The 18,198-nt window shown below is 45.8% G+C and overlaps 1 protein-coding gene across 2 annotated transcripts in view; it reads right to left on the bottom strand.

Annotated features, from left to right (window-relative positions):
• The window catches only part of kansl3 (KAT8 regulatory NSL complex subunit 3), a 58,188-nt gene extending 48,495 nt beyond the window's left edge, over window positions 1-9,693 (bottom strand). Inside the window, exons 1-3 of one of the 2 annotated variants that reach the window (XM_059967792.1) lie at window positions 9,336-9,690; window positions 5,400-5,570; window positions 426-516 (exon numbers count right to left, since the gene is read on the bottom strand). In XM_059967792.1, coding sequence (XP_059823775.1) covers window positions 426-516; window positions 5,400-5,570; window positions 9,336-9,550 — 477 coding nt within the window. In that variant the 5' untranslated portion in view covers window positions 9,551-9,690. Of the gene's footprint in view, window positions 1-425; window positions 517-5,399; window positions 5,571-9,335 lie in introns of both variants that reach the window. The other variant, XM_059967800.1, reaches the window with a different exon arrangement.
• Between the last annotated feature and the right edge of the window lie 8,505 nt (window positions 9,694-18,198).

Consider the following 18,198-nt stretch of genomic DNA (forward strand, 5'->3'; position numbering starts at 1 on the left):
TTCATCTCTGTTCTAAAGGGATATTCTTCTAGCCTGAGGCTGCCCCCTCTGGTCCTAGACTCTCCCATCACTGGAAACATCCTGTCTATGCCCACTCTATGTTTCTTCTTCTTTAGCCTTCTACCTTTCAATATTCAATGAGCTACCCCTTCATTCTTCTAAAGACCGAGTACAGGCCCAGAGCCATCAAATGTTCGTCATATGTTAAACCTTTCATTCTCATCAGCCTTCTCAGGACCCTCTTAAATGCCAGCACATTCCTTCTCAAATATGGGGCCCAAAACTGCTCAGACTAATCCAAATGCAAGGGCAAGCATGCAAGTCACAGTCTTTTCAGCCTCCCCAGCAGTCAGAATGGCCTCCTGCATCCCTGGCTCAGTTCCAGCTATGTTCATACAGCAACTACCAGAGCTCACTCTACTCACCCCCTCATTTGCCAGTCTTGCCAACCGGTCTGAGTACAGCGCCTTCACAATTTTGTTGAATAGCTTGTTCTGAGCAGCAGTCCAGCCCAACCTGGAGAGGAGAGAAAGAGTCTGTGTTTCATGCAAAGCTGGAGATACCAGTCAACAGTGATGGAGGAGGAATGGACACTGGAAACACGTGGAAAGGCAAGGGAGTGGGCAGTACCCAGAGGCAGGGCACATACTGAGCAACATGCTGTACACACAAACTCAGCATGTCGAGCAGCATCTATGGAGGGGTATAAATAGTCAATGTTTCGGGCAGAGACCCTTCATCAGGATGGGAAAGGTAGGGGGCAGAAGCCAGAGTAATAGGGTGGAGGGGAAGCCGAAGGGATACACGTTTGCCAGGTAACAGGTGAGAGGAGGGGGAAGGTGGGCGAATGAGGGAGCAGAATGAGGTAAGAAGCTGTGAGGTGACAGGTGGAACAAGCAAAGAGCAACAGAATGACTCTGACAGGAGAAGAGGTTGGACCATGGAAGAAAGCGGAGTGGGAACCAGAGGGAGGTGATGATGGCGCAAAGCAAAGAGGGCAGCAGAACCTCTTGGTGTCATCAGCAAATTTGCTGAACCAATTTATTACATCATCTAAACAATTAATATAGCTGATAAATGACATTGAACAAAGCACCCTATGGTACCCCAAGAGGCACAGGCCTCCCAAGAGACAGCCTTGTACTATCAATCTCTGGCTTCTCCTGTTAAAACAGTGTTGGATCTAATTTGTGACTTCATCCTGAAATCTGTACAACCCTAATCTAAAAAAAATCCACCATTATTACACCCTGACTTCTTAATTGATTGTCTGGTTCAACAAGCTGGTGATTTTCAGATATCCAGTCCTTCCGAATGAATCAGAGCTTTCAAGCTTCTGACATCAGCTCAGCTTCAGCTATAAGGAACCTTTACTTCACAGCCAGAGGAAACTGTCTTTTTTTAAATTTAGCTCAGTTACAGGCCCTTCTGTGTACATCTGTGGTTGTGGGAAGAAACCAGAGCACCCAGAGGAAACCCAAGTTGCCATGGGGAGAATGCGGGAATTGAACCTGGGTCACTGGCACTGTATAACCACGAGTCTACCGAGACACCCATTTCCTTTCATATCCTTTAATGACCTAAACAGCCCTATTACATCTCAAATAACCCAACCTGGGAAAATCATTTTGACAATATATATATCTATACTGTACACAGAGGATTCCAGTTAACTGGGGACCCATTCAGATTTGTACATTCTGGCCCAATTAAGCAACAGACCTAATTAACCCTTACATACTGTTCATATTGCATACCTTCACAGTATGGTCCAGGTCAATTTTGACCCGGCCCTAGGATCCCCTCATAACAAGTGTCTATACCAAATTTTGAACCACAGATCTATTTAGAATGTATAAATAGCCTATCTGACATTAATAAATGGGTGATTAATCCTTAATTAATGTTTCAGAGATCTAAAATCCATTTCAATAGATACGGGTCAAATTTGACCCGGAACAGCCTCAATGTACAAAAATTTGTAGCACCTGTACAAAAGTATAAAATTTTTAAATAGTTTTTCATTTTTGCACATTCTGGGTCACTTTAGGGAAAGTAATCAAATTTCAGCTAAAAAGATCGGCATTTGGGGCATTTTTACTGCTGTCAAATGTCAAAACGGGTCAAATCTGACCCATACAATAGGTAAGGGTTAACTGAATTTTCATGGAAAGTGTTAAAAAGGTATAAAAAAGACAAACAACTGTTTAACTGAGAAACCAATTATATATTCAGATGAAATGTGGATCAAACTGAAACAACACCAAAACTACCCTATTACTATAAAATTGTGTATTATTTCCTAATAGTTATTGATGGAGGAATTAATTCAACTAACGATGCTGTGTTCTTTTGATTTGAAAGTAAATGAACAAAATTAGTGCAGATAATGGACTCCCTTTATACAATGCTATCGGTGATTGTATCTTTCAAATCTTCATTTTCAGTGTAACATTCAAGATGATTGTCAATACACTCAAATTCTTCATTGTTAAAGCAGTGAAATGATTTCACTTTCAATCCCGGACACTGTTGCCATCTCCAAGCCTAAAAGCTTGAAACCACAAATCAGTTCTGAATTGGCTTATTGTTTATTTCTCGCTATCAGTGAAAAAACCACTGTTTTGTTACCTTTTGTAACTACAAAACATTAAACTAATTAAAAGACAGAGCTAGAAGATAACTCATGCACTTAGTTCATTTTTAATTCAAGCGAGGTGCGTGCGTATAACAGTGGCGTGATGACTAGTGCCTTTCATGTACTTTATACGTATAGCCATAATGGTTTAAACAACAAAGGATGCCTAATCAAATATTTTAACATTACTGATATATTAAACAAACACTGCTCCCTGTTTAGATACAAGCTCCAATTCAATATAGAACACAACTCAACTTATATCCATATACTATATATACAGTATGCTATATAATACAACTACTATATAGACATCCATACCACAGTAAATTTTAAATTGCCCCACTCAGACCTAAAGATTTATTGCCATGGAGGCTTTCTTACTCTTGTGGGATAACCTCTTTCCTGACAAGGGGGATCACTCTGCTTGGCAGGTAACACGTAGCTGTGAAAATAATCTTAGGTTCTAGTGCCGCCTCCATGGTGGTTGTAGGAGTTGACTCAGACTGCAGGAAGTAATTTTGACAGCTCGAGACACCTTTTCTTCGCTTTCTCTCTGGAACTACTTCAATCCTGGCTTCTCTCCTTTTCAACTTCATCTTTCTTCTTCTCATTTTACTTTTTCTTCTACTTTCTTGTGAGTACGTCTGAATTTGCTAATTTCTTCTAAAATGAGGTCTGGTTTATTCTTCCATTTCCAGAGTGATAATGTCATCATTCTTGGATGTGAATCTTGATCTTGGGAAGGTGCCCTTAGTTCACTAGCGTATTCTCTTATTAATCCTTCTATTGCTCCCTTTACAATCTGATCTGGCCTCTTGGTTTCCTCATCTACATCATCATCTGACGAATCCTCTGTTTTTGTATCTCTATTAACTCCTTTCTTTTTGGGTTTTTATTCATCCAGCTGGGCTTTGGTCTTTGCATCTACTTTTACAAGCAGCTTCTTGTCTCCCACTTGAAGTTCATGCAATAACTCTAAGGCACTCAATTCTGGTTCTTTATACTCACAAAAGCCGAATGCTCACAATGTTCCTGAAGCTCCTTGAACCCTCTTCCAGCTTAAAACCCTGTCATATTTTGCAAGTAACTGCCTGACTAACATACTAGAAACTTTCCAGGCACAGTTCCTATAAAAAGTATTAACACCTCCCCCCAGATGTTTTCACGTTTTACAACTATTTATCTCTTTTGACACTGATCAAAAGAAAAGACACTTTGGTGTCTAAGTGAAAACAAATTTCTACAAATTGGTCTAAATTAATTACAAATATATTACACAAAATAATTGATTGCACTATTACCCACCCTCTTCAAGTCAGTATTTAGTAGATGCACCTTTGGCAGCAATTACCGCCTTGAGTCTGTGTGGATCGGTCTCTATCAGCTTTGCACACCTGGACACTGCAATTTTTCCCCATACTGCTTTATAAAACTGCTCAAGCTCTGTCAGGTTGCATGGGGATCATGAGTGAACCCTTCTCAAGTCCACCCACAAATTCTCAAATGGACTGAGGTCTGGACTCTGACTTGGCTGCTCCAGGACATTAACTTTGTTGTTTTTAAGCCATAGTCTTGGCTTTATGCTTGGGGTCTTGCTGGAAAACAGATCTTCTCCCAAGTCACAGTTCTCTTGCAGACTGCATCAGGATTTCCCTGTGTTTTCACTGCATTCATTTTACCTTCCACATTAACAAGCCTTCCAGGGCCTTCTACAGTGAAGCATCCCCACAGCATGATGCAGCCGCCACCGTGCTTCACTGTATGGATGGCGTGTTTTTGCCAATCATAGCTTTTAGTCTAATGGCCAAAAAGCTCAATTTTGGTTTCATCAGACCACAGAACCTTCTTCCAGCTGACTTCAGAGTCTCCCATATGCCTTCTGGCAAACTCTAGTTGAGATTTCTGAGGTGTTTTTCAACAGTGGCTTTCTCTTTGCCACTCTCCCACAAAGCTGTGACAGGTGAAGCACCCGGGCAACAGATGTATGCTCAGTCTCTCCCATCTCAACCACTGAAGCTCGTAACTCCTCCAGAGCTGCCACAGGTCTCTTGGTGGCCTCCCTCATTCGTCCCCTTCTTGCACAGTCACTCAGTTTTTGAGAACAGCCTGCTCTAGGTAGATTTGCAGCTGTGCCATATTCTTTCCATTTCTTGATGATTGACTTAACTGTATTCTAAGGGATATTCAGTGACTTGGAAATTTTCTTGTATCCATCTCCTGACTTGTGCTTTTCAATAACCTTTTAGTGGAATTACTTGGAGCGTTCTTTTGTCTTCACGGTGTAGTTTTTGCCGGGATACTGACTCACCAGCAATTGGACCTTCCAGTTACAGGTGTATGTTTACTACAATACACCTTGATCTCCATTTAACTAATTATGTGACTTCTAAAAACCAACTGGCTGCAGCAGTGATGATTTTGTGTGTCATATGAGAAGAATACTTATGCAATCAATTATTTTTTGTTTTATATTTGTAATGCATTTAGATCGCCTTGCAGAGAGCTGTTTTCACTGACTCAGAAGAGTCTTTTTCTGTTGATCGGTGTCAAAAAAGCCAAATTAAATCCATTGTGATTCAATGTTGTAAAACAATAAAACTTGAAAACTTCCAGGAGGGGGGTGAATACTTTTTATAGACACTGTAGGTGTCGGTATTATCCAGTTCTGGACAGCATCGAATCGATTAAAACCAAAGTAAATCTGTGGTAGTGTTCAGTAACACCGTGCCCAGTGATTACTGCCGTGCAAGGTTCTCACCTGTTCATGTGGTCCTCCCAGTCATCAGGCGGCAAAGGGGCATCCGTATCCGACCTCGCGAAGATAACGTGCCGCTCACACTCGTTCATCACACTCCGAGCCTTCTGGTTGTCATAAAGAGGGGTTGGTGTTGGAACCACCGTCTCCACATCGACAGACACCTCACAGTCACTGAAAAACACAAGAAACCATGAGTGTGTTCCAGAGCTTCAATGTAGACACAAGACACAGGAGTAGAACTGGGTCACTTGGCCCGTTGAATCTGCTCCATCATGGCTGATTTATTATCCCTCTCAATTTCATTCTCTTGCCTTTGCCCTGTAAATTTTGACACCCTTACTAATCAAGGATCTATCAACCTCCCCTTTATATGTTTTCATTGACTTGTCCTTCACAGACGTATGCGCCAACAAATTCACTACCCTCTGGATAACGAAATTTCTCCTCATAACTGCTCTAAAGGGACATCCTTCTATTCTGGTCCTAGACTCCCCCACTATAGGAAACATTTTCTCCACATCCACTCTATCAAGACCTATCAACGTTCAATAGGTCTACACCCTGATGTAAATGCTGGAAGTGGTAATCTCTTGAGATGGGACCTTCACCTTCGAACTTACAGCCGACAGCAGCCCGAGCCTGCCTTGAGAAATCTCTATCCAAGCCTCCTCATCTCACTTCACTTACCCATTCTTCTGAGAGAACTCAACTGTTCAGGTAGCATCAATGGGGGGGGGGGGGGGGGGTAAAACAGTCAACATTTGGGCTGAGACCCATCATCAGGACTAGAAAGGTAGGGGGCAGAAGCCAGAACTACACCCCTCCCACTTCCTTGAATCCCTTCTGCCTAAGCAATGTCCATATCCCTCCAGCCTTCACATCATATTCATGTACCTATCTAACAGCCTCTTAAGTGATTCAGTCACAAGTACCTCCACCACCATTCCAGTGCATTCCAGGCACCCACCACACAGTGCAAAACAAAGTAGAGTAGGTCAGCCTCTACCCATCTGTTATGAGACTACTGAATGGTTCCCTGGTATGATAAAATGGAGTTATCATGAAAATGATTCCAAGTTTGAATGGCTTGTCATATGAAGAGCGTTTGGTGGCTTTGGGCCTGTATTCACTAGAATTCAGAATAATGAGGGGTGATTTCATTGAAATCTATTGATTGGTGAAAGGCCTTGATAGAGAGGATGTGGAGAGGATGTTTCCTATGGTAAGAGAGTCCAAGACTAGAGGGCACCGCCTCAGACTAAAGGGGTGTCCTTTTAGAACGGAGATGAAGAGGAACTTCTTCAGCCAGAGAGTGGCGAATGTGTGGAATTTGTTGTCCCAGGCAGCTGTGAAGGCCACGTCTTTATGTATATTTAAGGCAGAGGTTGATGAATTCTTGATTGGTCAGGACATGAAGGAATATGGGAGAAGGCAGGAGATTAAGGCTGAGGGGAAAATAGGATCAGTGTGATGGGTCAAAAGGCCTAATTCTGCTCCGATATCTTATGGAATTTTGACCCCACAATCTACATCACTGTGATCTTTACCATTTAGCTGCATTGCACTTTATTTTGCACCGCTATAGCGCAATGATTTTTCATTTTTTATTCAGAGTTCCACCCAGCAACCCCAATTTAACCCTAACCTAATCGAAGGATGATTTACAATGACCAATTAACCCACCCGGTACGTCTTTGGACCTCATGAGGAAACCGAAGCACCAGAGGAAACCCACACAATCCATGGGGAGGACGCACAGAGACACCGGGATTAAACAAACTCCAAAGCTTCGAGTTGTAATCGCGTCGCAGTAAACATTGATCTGTATGAACAGTTGACAAGATGAGCATCTCACTATCACTTTACACGTGACAATAATGAACCAATTCCAGTTCCAACTGAGGGCCAACAAATGATGTAGAAATCCTGGCACTGGGAGCACTGTACACTTACACATGTGACAACAAACACCAATGGAACTGAGGTGGCCTGGTCCCCATTTGCATGCTCTCCCTACGACTGTGTGGGATTCCTCTGGGTTGTCCAGTCTCTTTCCACACCCCAAAGACAGGCAGCTTGGCTGATGACTCTAACTTGCCCCAAGTGTGGGGGTGAGCAGCAGAATTTGGAATGAGGAATACAGGGAGGTAAAATGTGTTGGGGTTGGATCAGTGTTAAAGTGACTGCTCGACACTCAGCACAGGTCTAGTGGACCAAAGGGACAGTCTCGGTGCTCTACGACTCCGGGACTCAAGGATGAAATTGGGTAACAACAGACTTTGTTTGTCATCGACTATCACGAAAATGGTGGCATCTGTTTTTTACAATGATAAAATTAAGGCGTGATTAAATAAAGTGAATGTAGTTGAAGGATATTTGACAACTCTAAAAATTTGTGTGATAATGCATCGAGCAAGTTAGATAAGATGCTTTTAGCATATAATTTTTCCAAATATTTTCCAAAGCAGGGAATAGTTCAGATGTACTATCTATAATCTGCTGCAGCTATTGATTGGGAAAATGCTTCTGATGTTCCCTCTGATGGCCCCAAAGGAGAAAACAAGAAACCAGATAATTAAAATAGTTCTGAAGGGTAAAGATGTGAACACTGCAATGTCTAAAAACATACATTCACGATGGGGGCAACACACATAAAATGCAGAGTCTCTCCAGCATTTTGTCTGCATTGCTTGGATTCCCAGCAACTGCAGGTTTTCTCCTGTTTGCACAATGCAAGGGATGAGGGGTGAGGGTCAGAGTGGGCTGGGGAGAAGGTGGCAGAAAGTGGAGCTGAAGGGTGCAGAGGCTGGGGAGAGTGTCAGGCAGAGGGAGGGCGGATTGGTCCTGGTGACAAGGAAGATTGTGGGGGGGGGGGCAGAGACAGGAGGAGAAGGAGCAGGAATTACGGTTTGGGTCGGCGAAAGAAAGGTGAGAGTTTGGTGTCAGTGGGAAGGGAGGGATGAGTGGGGAGACCAGGGGAGGGAGAGGGGGAGAGGGAGGGAGAGGGGGAGAGGGTGGGAGAGGGGGTGGGAGAGGGGGTGGGAGAGGAGGAGGGAGAGGAGGAGGGAGAGGGGGAGGGAGGGGAGAGGGAGGGAGGGCAGAAGGGGAGACGTGGGAGAGAAGGGAGACGTGGGAGAGAAGGGAGACGTGGGAGAGAAGGGAGACGTGGGAGGGAGGGAGGGAGGGCAGAAGGGGAGATGTGGGAGGGAGGGAGGGAGGAGAGACGAGGGAGAGAGAGAGGGGAGGGGTAAGTGGGTGGGGAGACGTTACAGAGGGTAGGAGGAGTAAGTGGGTGGGGAGTCAGGATGGAGGGAGGGGTGTGGGTAGGGAGAGGACGGGGGGGGGGGGAGAAGTAAGTGGATGGGGAGTCGGCGGAGGGGGGTAGAGTGAGTAGGGAGATGGGACAGGATGGAGAGGTAGCGTGTGGGGAGACAGGACGGGACGGAGAGAGGGAGAGAGGGGTAAATGAGTGGGGAGACAGGACGGAGTGAGGGGTAAATGGGTGGAGAAATGGGACAGGGCAGGACAGAGGGGTAAGTAGGTGGGGAGATGGGACGGGGAAGGGGTAAGTGGGCGGGGAGACTGGACGGAGGGAGGGGTAAATGGGTGGGGAGGGGACAGGGTGGGACGGAGGGGTAAGTAGGTGGGGAGACGGGATGGAGGGAGAGAGGGGTAAGTGGGAGGGGAGAAGGGACAGGGCGGGACGGAGGGAGAGAGGGGTAAGTGGGAGGGGAGAAGGGACAGAGCGGGACGGAGGGGTAAGAGGCGGGGAGAGGGGTGTGAGTGAGTGTGGGGACGGAAGGGGGGTAAATGGGTGGAGAGACGGGACAGGGCGGGACGGAGAGCTAAGTGGATACGGTGAATGCAGGGAGGGGAGTTCGGAGGAGTCCCGCGGGCTGTGCGTGGGGGACAGGGGTCGGTGCCCCGGCCTCTCACCTGCTGTGCTCCTGCTGCCTGCGCGGGGTGACGAAGAGCAGGCGGGCCGGCCGCGCGTCGCTGGCCTCGGGGTGCGCGCTCCACGGCTTGGCGTAGCTGTGGTCCAGGAAGACAAGGTCGAGCTCCCGCTCGTGGGCCGACAGCTGCAGCAGCAGCGAGGCGCCCATCCGCCGAGCCGAACTCTGCAGGTCCCGCTCGCTGCCCCGGCAACACATCGGGCCGGGACAGGCCGGCTCTCCAGGCGCTGGAGCCGCTGTGGATCGAGCTTCGGATTGAGCAAACGCCGCCGCCGCCGCCGCCGCAGAGCGATCTCCGCAAATACAGACGTCGCTTAGTCTCCCCCGACAGCGCCGCACACTCATCCAGCAGCCGGTCTCCCCCGACAGCGCTGCAGGCTCACCCAGCGGCTGGGCTCTGCCGACAGCGCCGCACACTCATCCAGCAGCCGGTCTCCCCCGACAGCGCTGCAGGCTCACCCAGCGGCTGGGCTCTGCCGACAGCGCCGCACACTCATCCAGCAGCCGGACTCCCCCTACAGCGCTGCAGGCTCACCCAGCGGCTGGGCTCTGCCGACAGCGCCGCAGGCTCACCCAGCGGCCAGAGGCCATTACCAATACCCGAATCAATCACAGATGCCCGAGGCATATTTATTATCACTGACTTCTATTTGTTTTGCTACAGCGAAATAAAATCACAATGCATTACAAAAATAAATAATGGAAAGTAAAAATAATAACGAGGGTCGTGGGCGGCTCAGAAAAAGTTGGGAAGGTGTTGAGTCATTTGGCGAATGGACATTACTCCTGTTCACCTAACATTGAGAAACGACACATCACATGGGACTAACTCCGTCGTCCCCAAATCCACCCATTCTTATCAAGATAGCCATGCTGTAATGGAGGGCTATGTGAGAGGGAAGGGTTTAGATTGATCTTGGAGTAGGTTAAGAGGTCGGCACAACACAATGGGCTGAAGTTCCTGTACTGTACTGTGGTGCTCTAAAAGCCTGGAAGCAAAGCACAAAGGGATCTGTTTCAGTGATGCTCAGAGGATAAGTATAAGCCAATTCTTGGTACTGCTCCTTCAACATGACTACCCCTCTCAATGTGGGGATTGCCCAGAAGTGTAATCACTTCTGACAGTGCAGAATTGCCGCAGATGTGCAATTCTGCACTGACAGATTCAGTCAGGATAACCATCTCGTGGTCTAAACTGGTGACCAATATAGACCAGGCAGTAACGAAAATCAGAGAAGAAGATTAGTGTGTAGGGAGACACAACGCTTGCTAGAGAGGGCAGTGTAGAGAAGAACCTACTGCACCAGCTGCGGGCAGTAAACAGAGATCCACAGTGGGGCAGCACTTTGACACGGCTGGTAGAAAGCCACTGCCTCACAGCGCCCATCGATCGGCCCACAACCAATCCAGACCTCTGTTGCTCTGTGTGTGCATGGAGTTTGTACGTTCTCCTTGTGCGTCCTGGAGAGTATTCTGACTGGTTGCATCACTGTCTGCTATGGTGTCACCAATGCACAGGGTCGGAAATTTGCAGCAGGTTGTAAACTCAGCCAGCTCCATCACGGGGACTAGACTCCCTGGCAATACCTCAAAAAGGCAGCATCCAGCCTGAAGACCCTCTCAGCACTCAGGCCATGTGCCTTCTTCTCATTACTGCCATCAGGAAGGAGTTACAGGAGCCGGAAGTCTAGAACTCGGGGACACAGCCTCAAGGATAGGAGTAGTAAATTTAGGACAGAGATGAGGAGGAACTGCTTTTCCTGAATCTGTGGAATTCTCTGCCCAATGTGGAGTGGAGGCTACCTCATTAACTACAGTAACTAAATTTAAGGCAAGGTTGGATAGATTTTTGCATTGTAGAGTAATTAAGGGTTATGGGGGAAAGGCTGGAAGGTGAAGATGAGTCCACGGTCAGATCAGCCCTGATGTTATCACAAACAAGAGAAAATCTGCAAATGCTGGAAATCCGAAGGGTTTCAGCCTGAAAGATTGACTGTACTCTTTTCCTACGTGCTGCCTGGGCCTGCTGAGTTCCTCCAGCATTTTGTTGGGTTGCTCAGTCATGATCTTATTGAATGGCAGAGCAGGCTTGACAGACTAGATGGCCTACTCCTGCTCCTTTTTCTTATGTTCTTTCCCTCTGCCATCAAATTTCTGAACAGTTCACGAACATTACCTCACTATCTTGCTCACTTTTTGCACTAATTATTTTTAAAATGTTTCTTATTGCGTCTTCATAGAAACTTTTTAATGGCTTGCACTGTACTGCTGCCACAAAACTAGATTTATTGACACGTCAGTGATAATAAACCTGATTCTGCCAGTGTCCAGTTCTCTCCCACATCACAAAGATGTGAGGGTCGGGTTAACTGAGAACTGTAAATCGCCCTTAGTGTGTAGGCGAGTGGTAAAACCTGAGGGAAGTTGGGAATGTGCGAAGAGAAATTGGGATTAGGGTGAATAGATAGTTGATGGGCTGTGTTACCTTGTTGGATCAATGGGCCTGTTTCTGTATCTTGCTCTCTCTTTCTCTCAATACAAGGCAGCAAGGTGGCACAGTGGTCAGTGTAAAGCTCTGGCAGCACCAACCACCTGGGTTCAATTCAGCTGCTGTCTGTAAGGTCATGAGGTTCTCCTCATGACCGCATGGGTTTCCTCCGCGTGCTCCAGTTTCCTTCCATGTTCCAAAGTCATGAGGGTTACTAGGCTAATTGGTCTCATGGCTGTAATTGGGTGGTGTGGGCTCGTTGGGCTGGAGAGCCTGTTACCACACTGTACGTCTAAAATAATTCTTTTAAAAATACATTAAGCGTGCTGTTCCACCACCAGCTAAAGCATCAACCTTACATATGGCGAACAGCAGATTCAGGAGTTAGAGAAGTACAGCACAGAAACAACCCATCAACCCATCTAGTCTATGCCAAAACAATTTAAACTCCTATTCCCATTGACCTGCATCTGGACACATAGCCCTCCATACTCCTACCATTCATGTACCTATCCAAACTTCTCTTAAACGTTGACATCAAGCTCACATGCACCTCTTGCGCTGGCAGCTCATACCACATACTCATGACTCTCTGAGTGGAGAGATTTCCCCTCATGTTCCCCTTAAACTTTTCACTTTTCACCCTTAACCCATGACCTCTGGTTGTAGTCCCACCCAACCTCAATGGATAAAACCTGCTTGCATTTACCCTTTCTATACCCCTCATAATTTTGTATACCACTATCAAATCTCCTCTCAATCCTCTACTTTCTAAAGAATACAGTCCTAACCTGTTCAATCTTTCCATATAACTCAGGTCCTCCAGACCTGGAAACATCCTTTTAAATTTTCTCTGTACTCTTTCAAACTTGTTTACAACTTTCCTGTAGGTAGGTGACCAAAACTGCACATAATACTCCAAATTAGGCCTCATCAACATCTTATACAACTTTAACATAACATCCCATCTCCTGTACTCAATATATTGAACTACGAAGGTCAAATGTGCCACAACCTTTTTGTATGACCCTTTCTACCTGTGACCCCACTTTCAATGAATTATGGCCGTGTTCCCAGATCCCTTTCTTCTACCACACTCTTACTCATGGTGTAAGACCTACCCAGATTGGTCTCACCAAAGTGTAAAACCTCGAACTTGTCTGCATTACTTTCATCTGCCATTTTTTCCAGCTAATTCAGATCCCACTGCAAGCCATGATAGCCTTCCTCAATGTCCACTACATTCCAACTCTTGGTATCATCCTCAAATTTACTGATCCAATTAACCACATTATCATCCAGATCATTGATATAGATGACAAACAACAATGGAACCAGCACCAACCCCTGCGGCACTCCACTAGTCACAGGCCTCCAGTCAGTGAGGCAATCATCTACTACCACTCTCTGGCTTGTCCCGCAAAACCAATGTCTAATCCAATTACTACCTCATCCTGAATGTCATGCAACTGAACTTTCTTGTCTAGCCTCCCTTGTGGGACCTTGTCAAATGCCTTACTAAAGTCCATGTAGACGACATCCAATGCCTTGCCTTCATCCGATTTCCTGGTAACTTCCTCAAAAAAACTCTATGATAGGTTAGATATACTACCACACATAAGGCCATCTTGACTATCCCAAATCAGTCCATGTCTATCCAAATACTTGTATATCTGGTCCCTCAGAATGTCTTCCAATAACTTTCCCGCAACCAATGTCAGGCTCACCAGACTATAATTTCCAGGTTTATGTTTAGAACCTTTTTTAAACAGTGGAATAACATTGGCTATCCTCTAATCCTCTGATATCTCAATGTCTCTACTAGAGCCTGGCAATTTCTGCACTTGTCTTCCATAAGGCCCGAGGAAACATCTTGTCAGGTCCTGGGGATTTGTCCACCCTGTTTTGCCTCAGGATAGCAAACACCTCCTCCTCTGTAATCTGTATAAGGTCCTTGAAGCTGTTGCTGTTTTCCCTCACTTCTATCAACTCTGTGTCCATCTCCTGAGAAAATACGAATGCAAAACATTGATTTAAGATCTCCCCTATCTATTTGGATTACCATTTTGATCTTCCAGAGGACCAATTTTGTCCCTTGCAACCCTTTTGCTCCTAACATATAGAAGCAGAGAAAACCTACAGCTCAATACAGGCCCTTTGGCCCACAAAGCTATGCGGAACCTGTCCTTATCTTAGAACTACCTAGGCTTACCCACAGCTTTTTCTAAGCTCCATGTAGCCATCCAGGAGTCTCTTAACATTTTTTCCGCTGCTGGCAGCCCATTCCACGCACTCACCGCTCGGCGTAAAAAAATTACCCCTGACAGCTCCTCTCTACCCCTCATCTCCAAGCACTTTAAAACTATGCCCTCTTGCGTTAGCCATTTCAGCCCTGGGAAAAAGCCTCTTGACTATCCACACGATCAATGCCTCTCAGTCATCTCTCATCCTCCGTCGCTCCAAGAAAAAAAGGCCAAGTTCACTCAACCTATTCTGATAAGGCATGCACCTCAATCCAGGCAACATCGTTGTAAATCTCCTCTTGCACCCTTTCTATGGTTTCCACGTCCTTTCTGTAGTGAGGCGACCAAAATTGAGCACAGTATACTCCATGTGGGGTCTGACCAGGGTCCTATATAGCTGCAATATTACCTCTTGGCTCTTAAACTCAATCCCACGATTGATGAAGACCAATCCACTGTCTGCCTTCTTAACCACAGAATCAACCTGCGCAGCTGTTTTGAGTATCCTATGGACTTGTGCCCCAAGATCCCTGATTCTCCACACTGCCAAGAGTGTTGCCATTAATATTATATTCTGCCATCATATTTGACCTATCACAATGAACCACCTCACTCTAATCTGGGTTGAACTCCATCTACCACTTCTCAGCCCAGTTTTACATCCTATCAGTGTCCCGCTGTAACCTCTGACAGCTCTCAATGCTATCCACAACACCCCCAACCTTTCTGTCATCAGCAAATTTACTAACCCATCCCTCCACTTCCTCATCCAGGTCATTTTAAAAAAATCACAAAGGGTAGGGGGTCCCAGAACAGATCCCTGAGGCACACCACTGGTCATCAGCCTCCATGCAGAATATGACCCGCATACAAACACTCTTTGCCTTATGCAGCAAATGCCCCCTTGGACCCCATGCTCCCTTACTTTCTCAATAAGCAAAATTGGATCAGCAAATTTGCTGACGATACAAAGATTGGAGGTGTAGTGGACAGTGAGGAAGTTTTCAAAGCTTGCAGAGGGATTTGGATCAGCTAGAAAAATGGCAGATGGAGTTTAATGCAGACAAGTGTGAGGTACTGCACTTTGGAAGGACAAACCAAGGTAGAATATACAAGGTAAGTGGTAGGACACTGAGGAGTGCAGTAGAACAGAGGGATCTAGGAATACAGATACATAATTCCCTAAAAGTGGCGTCACAGGTAGATAGGGTCGTAAAGAGAGCTTTTAGTACATTGGCCTTTATAAATCAAAGTACTGAGTATAAGAGTTGGAATGTAATGGTAGGGTTGTATCAGGCATTGGTGAGGCTGAATTTGGAGTATTGTGTACAGTTTTGGACACCTAATTACAGGAAGGATATTAATAAGGTTGAAAGATTGCAGAGATGGTTTACAAGGATGTTGCTAGGACTTGAGAAACTGAGTTACAGAGAAAGGTTGAATAGGTTAGGACTTTATTCCCCGGAGTGTAGGAGAATGAGGGGAGATTTGATAGAGGGATATAAAATTATGATTGGTATTGATAGAGTGAATGTAAGCAGGCTTTTTCCACTGAGGCTAGGGGAGAAAAAAAACAGAGGACATGGGTAAGGGTGAAGGTGGAAAAGTTTAAAGGGAACATTGGGGGGGGGTCTTCTTCACACAGAGTGGTGGAAGTGTGGAATGAGCTTCCAGATGAAGTGGTGAATGCGGGGTCACTTTTAACATTTAAGAAAAACTTGTACATGGTACATGGATGAGAGGTGTATGGAGGGATATGGGTCAGGTGCAGGTCAGTGGGACTAGGCAGAAAAATGGTTCAGCACAGCCAAGAAGGGCCAAAAGGCCTGTTTCTGTACTGTAATGTTCTATGGTTCTAAGCCTTGCATGGGTTACCTTATCAAATGCCTTGCTAAAATCCATATACACTACATCTACGACTCTAACCTCATCAATGTGTTTAGTAACATCTTCAAAAAATTCAATCAGGCTTGTAAAGCTCGACCTGCCTTTGACAAAGCCACGTTGACTATTCCTAATCATATTATGCCTCTCCAAATGTTCATAAATCCTGCCTCTCAGGATCTTCTCCATCAACTTACCAACCACTGAAGTAAGACTCACTGGTCTATAATTTCCTGGGCTATCCCTAATCTTGAATAAGGGAACAACATCCACAACCCTCCAATCCACTGGAACCTCTCCTGCCCTCATTGATGATGCAAAGATCATTGCCAGAGGCTCCCTCACTTTCCACAGTAGCCTGGGGACATCCCATCCAGTCCCGGTGATTTATCCAACTAGATACTTACCCAAACCTCCAGCACATCCCTTTCCTTAATATCGACTTGCTCAAGCTTTTCAGTCCACTGCAAGTCATCCCTACAATCGCCAAGATCCTTTTCTTTAGTGAATACTGAAGTGAAGTATTCATTCCGCCATTTCCTCCAGTTCCACGCACACTTTTCCACTGTTACACTTGGTTGGTCCTATTATCTCATTCTTAATTTCATTCTTAAGCTCCTTCCTGCTAGCCTTATAATCTACTAGATCTCTATCATTACCTAGTTCTTTGAACCTTTCGTAAGCTCTTCTTCTAGATTTACAACAGCCTTTGTACACCACGGTTCCTGTACCCTACCATCCTTCCAAGTTCCTGTCTGATTGCTTCATATTTCCCCTTACCCCAGTTAAACATTTCCCTAACTTGTCTGTTCCTATCCCTCTGCACTGCTATGGTAAAAGAGATAGAATTGTGATCACTATCTTCAAAATGCTCTCCCATTGAGTCCCCTATCCTCTTCCTTTCCCTTACCTTCTGAACCAGACACTGTGCCTCATGCACGGCCACAGTTGCTTCCCCCAGGTAGGGTGTTTCCCCCAACAGTACTCAAACAGGAGTCCTTTTTGTTAAGGGGGACAACCACAGGGGTACTCTCTAGCATCTGCTTCTTGCCCTTCCCTCTCCTGACTGTTACCCACTTAACTGTCTCCCCAGGCCCCGGAGTGATTACCTGCCTATAGCTCTTCTCCATCACCTCCTCACTCTCCCCAACTAGATGAAGGTAATTGAGCTGCATCTCCAGTTCCCTAACATGGTCCCTAAGGAGCTGCAGCTCGACGCACCTGGGGCAGATGCGGCCATCCGGGAGGCTGGGAGGCTCCAGGACCTCCCACATCTGACACCGAGCACAGAAAATCAGCCTCACACATGCTTTCTGCCTGTATTCTACACAGATAACCCACGTCGCCTCGATCCATTATTGCCTAAGCCCTGTTCAGCCAAAGCCTTCCTACTCTGTCTCCCACTACTCCGCCACTCACTCTTCCGGCACCCGCTCTGTAAAGCTGTCTTCCTTTTAAACCCTTCCCGCTGTTCTCACTGGCCAACCTCCACACGCTTGCATAGTCATGCTCCGGTCAAACCGCTGAATAATCCCTTCACAGTCTCCTTCACCTTGTCTGCTAGAGCAACTTCATGTCTTCTTTTAGCCCTCCTGATTTCTTTCTTAAGTGTTCTCTTGCAGCTTTTCCTATATTCCATAAGCACCTCATTTGTTCCTACCTGCTATGCACCTCCTATTTTCTCTTAATCAGGGCCTGAATCTCTCTTGGTAACCAAGTTTCCCTACGCTTGTTATCTTTACCTTTTATTCTGACAGGCATATACAAGCTTTGTACTCTCAAAATTTCACTTTTGAAGGCCTCCTACTTACCAAGAACACCTCTGCCAGAAAACAGCCTGTCCCAATCCACACTTGCCACATCATTTCTGGTACCATCAAAATTGGCCTTTCTCCAATTTAGTGATCTAATTGTTTAAGGTGACTGAGATAAAAAGGCAGATACAGTACAGAAAGTTCCAACAGAAGGGAGTCAGACAACAAAACACATACCTTCAAAATTCAGCCCTGCTAATCACAGTTGATGGCAGGAATTCAGATGGAAAAAAATGGAACCGCACTCCTGAAAACACTGATTGAACGCTCAACTGAAGTTCAGGAAAAGTTGATAAATTAGCTTCATGCAGAGTATATTTTACTCTAACAAAACAGGTGGTTCTGAGTTGCTGATTAAATGTGATCTATCTAATGCTCCTGACAAATAGCCTCCTACGATCCTAGTCTAAAGGGGGC

This window comes from Hypanus sabinus, chromosome 1, assembly GCF_030144855.1.
Source record: "Hypanus sabinus isolate sHypSab1 chromosome 1, sHypSab1.hap1, whole genome shotgun sequence".
NCBI classification, from domain to species: domain Eukaryota; kingdom Metazoa; phylum Chordata; class Chondrichthyes; order Myliobatiformes; family Dasyatidae; genus Hypanus; species Hypanus sabinus.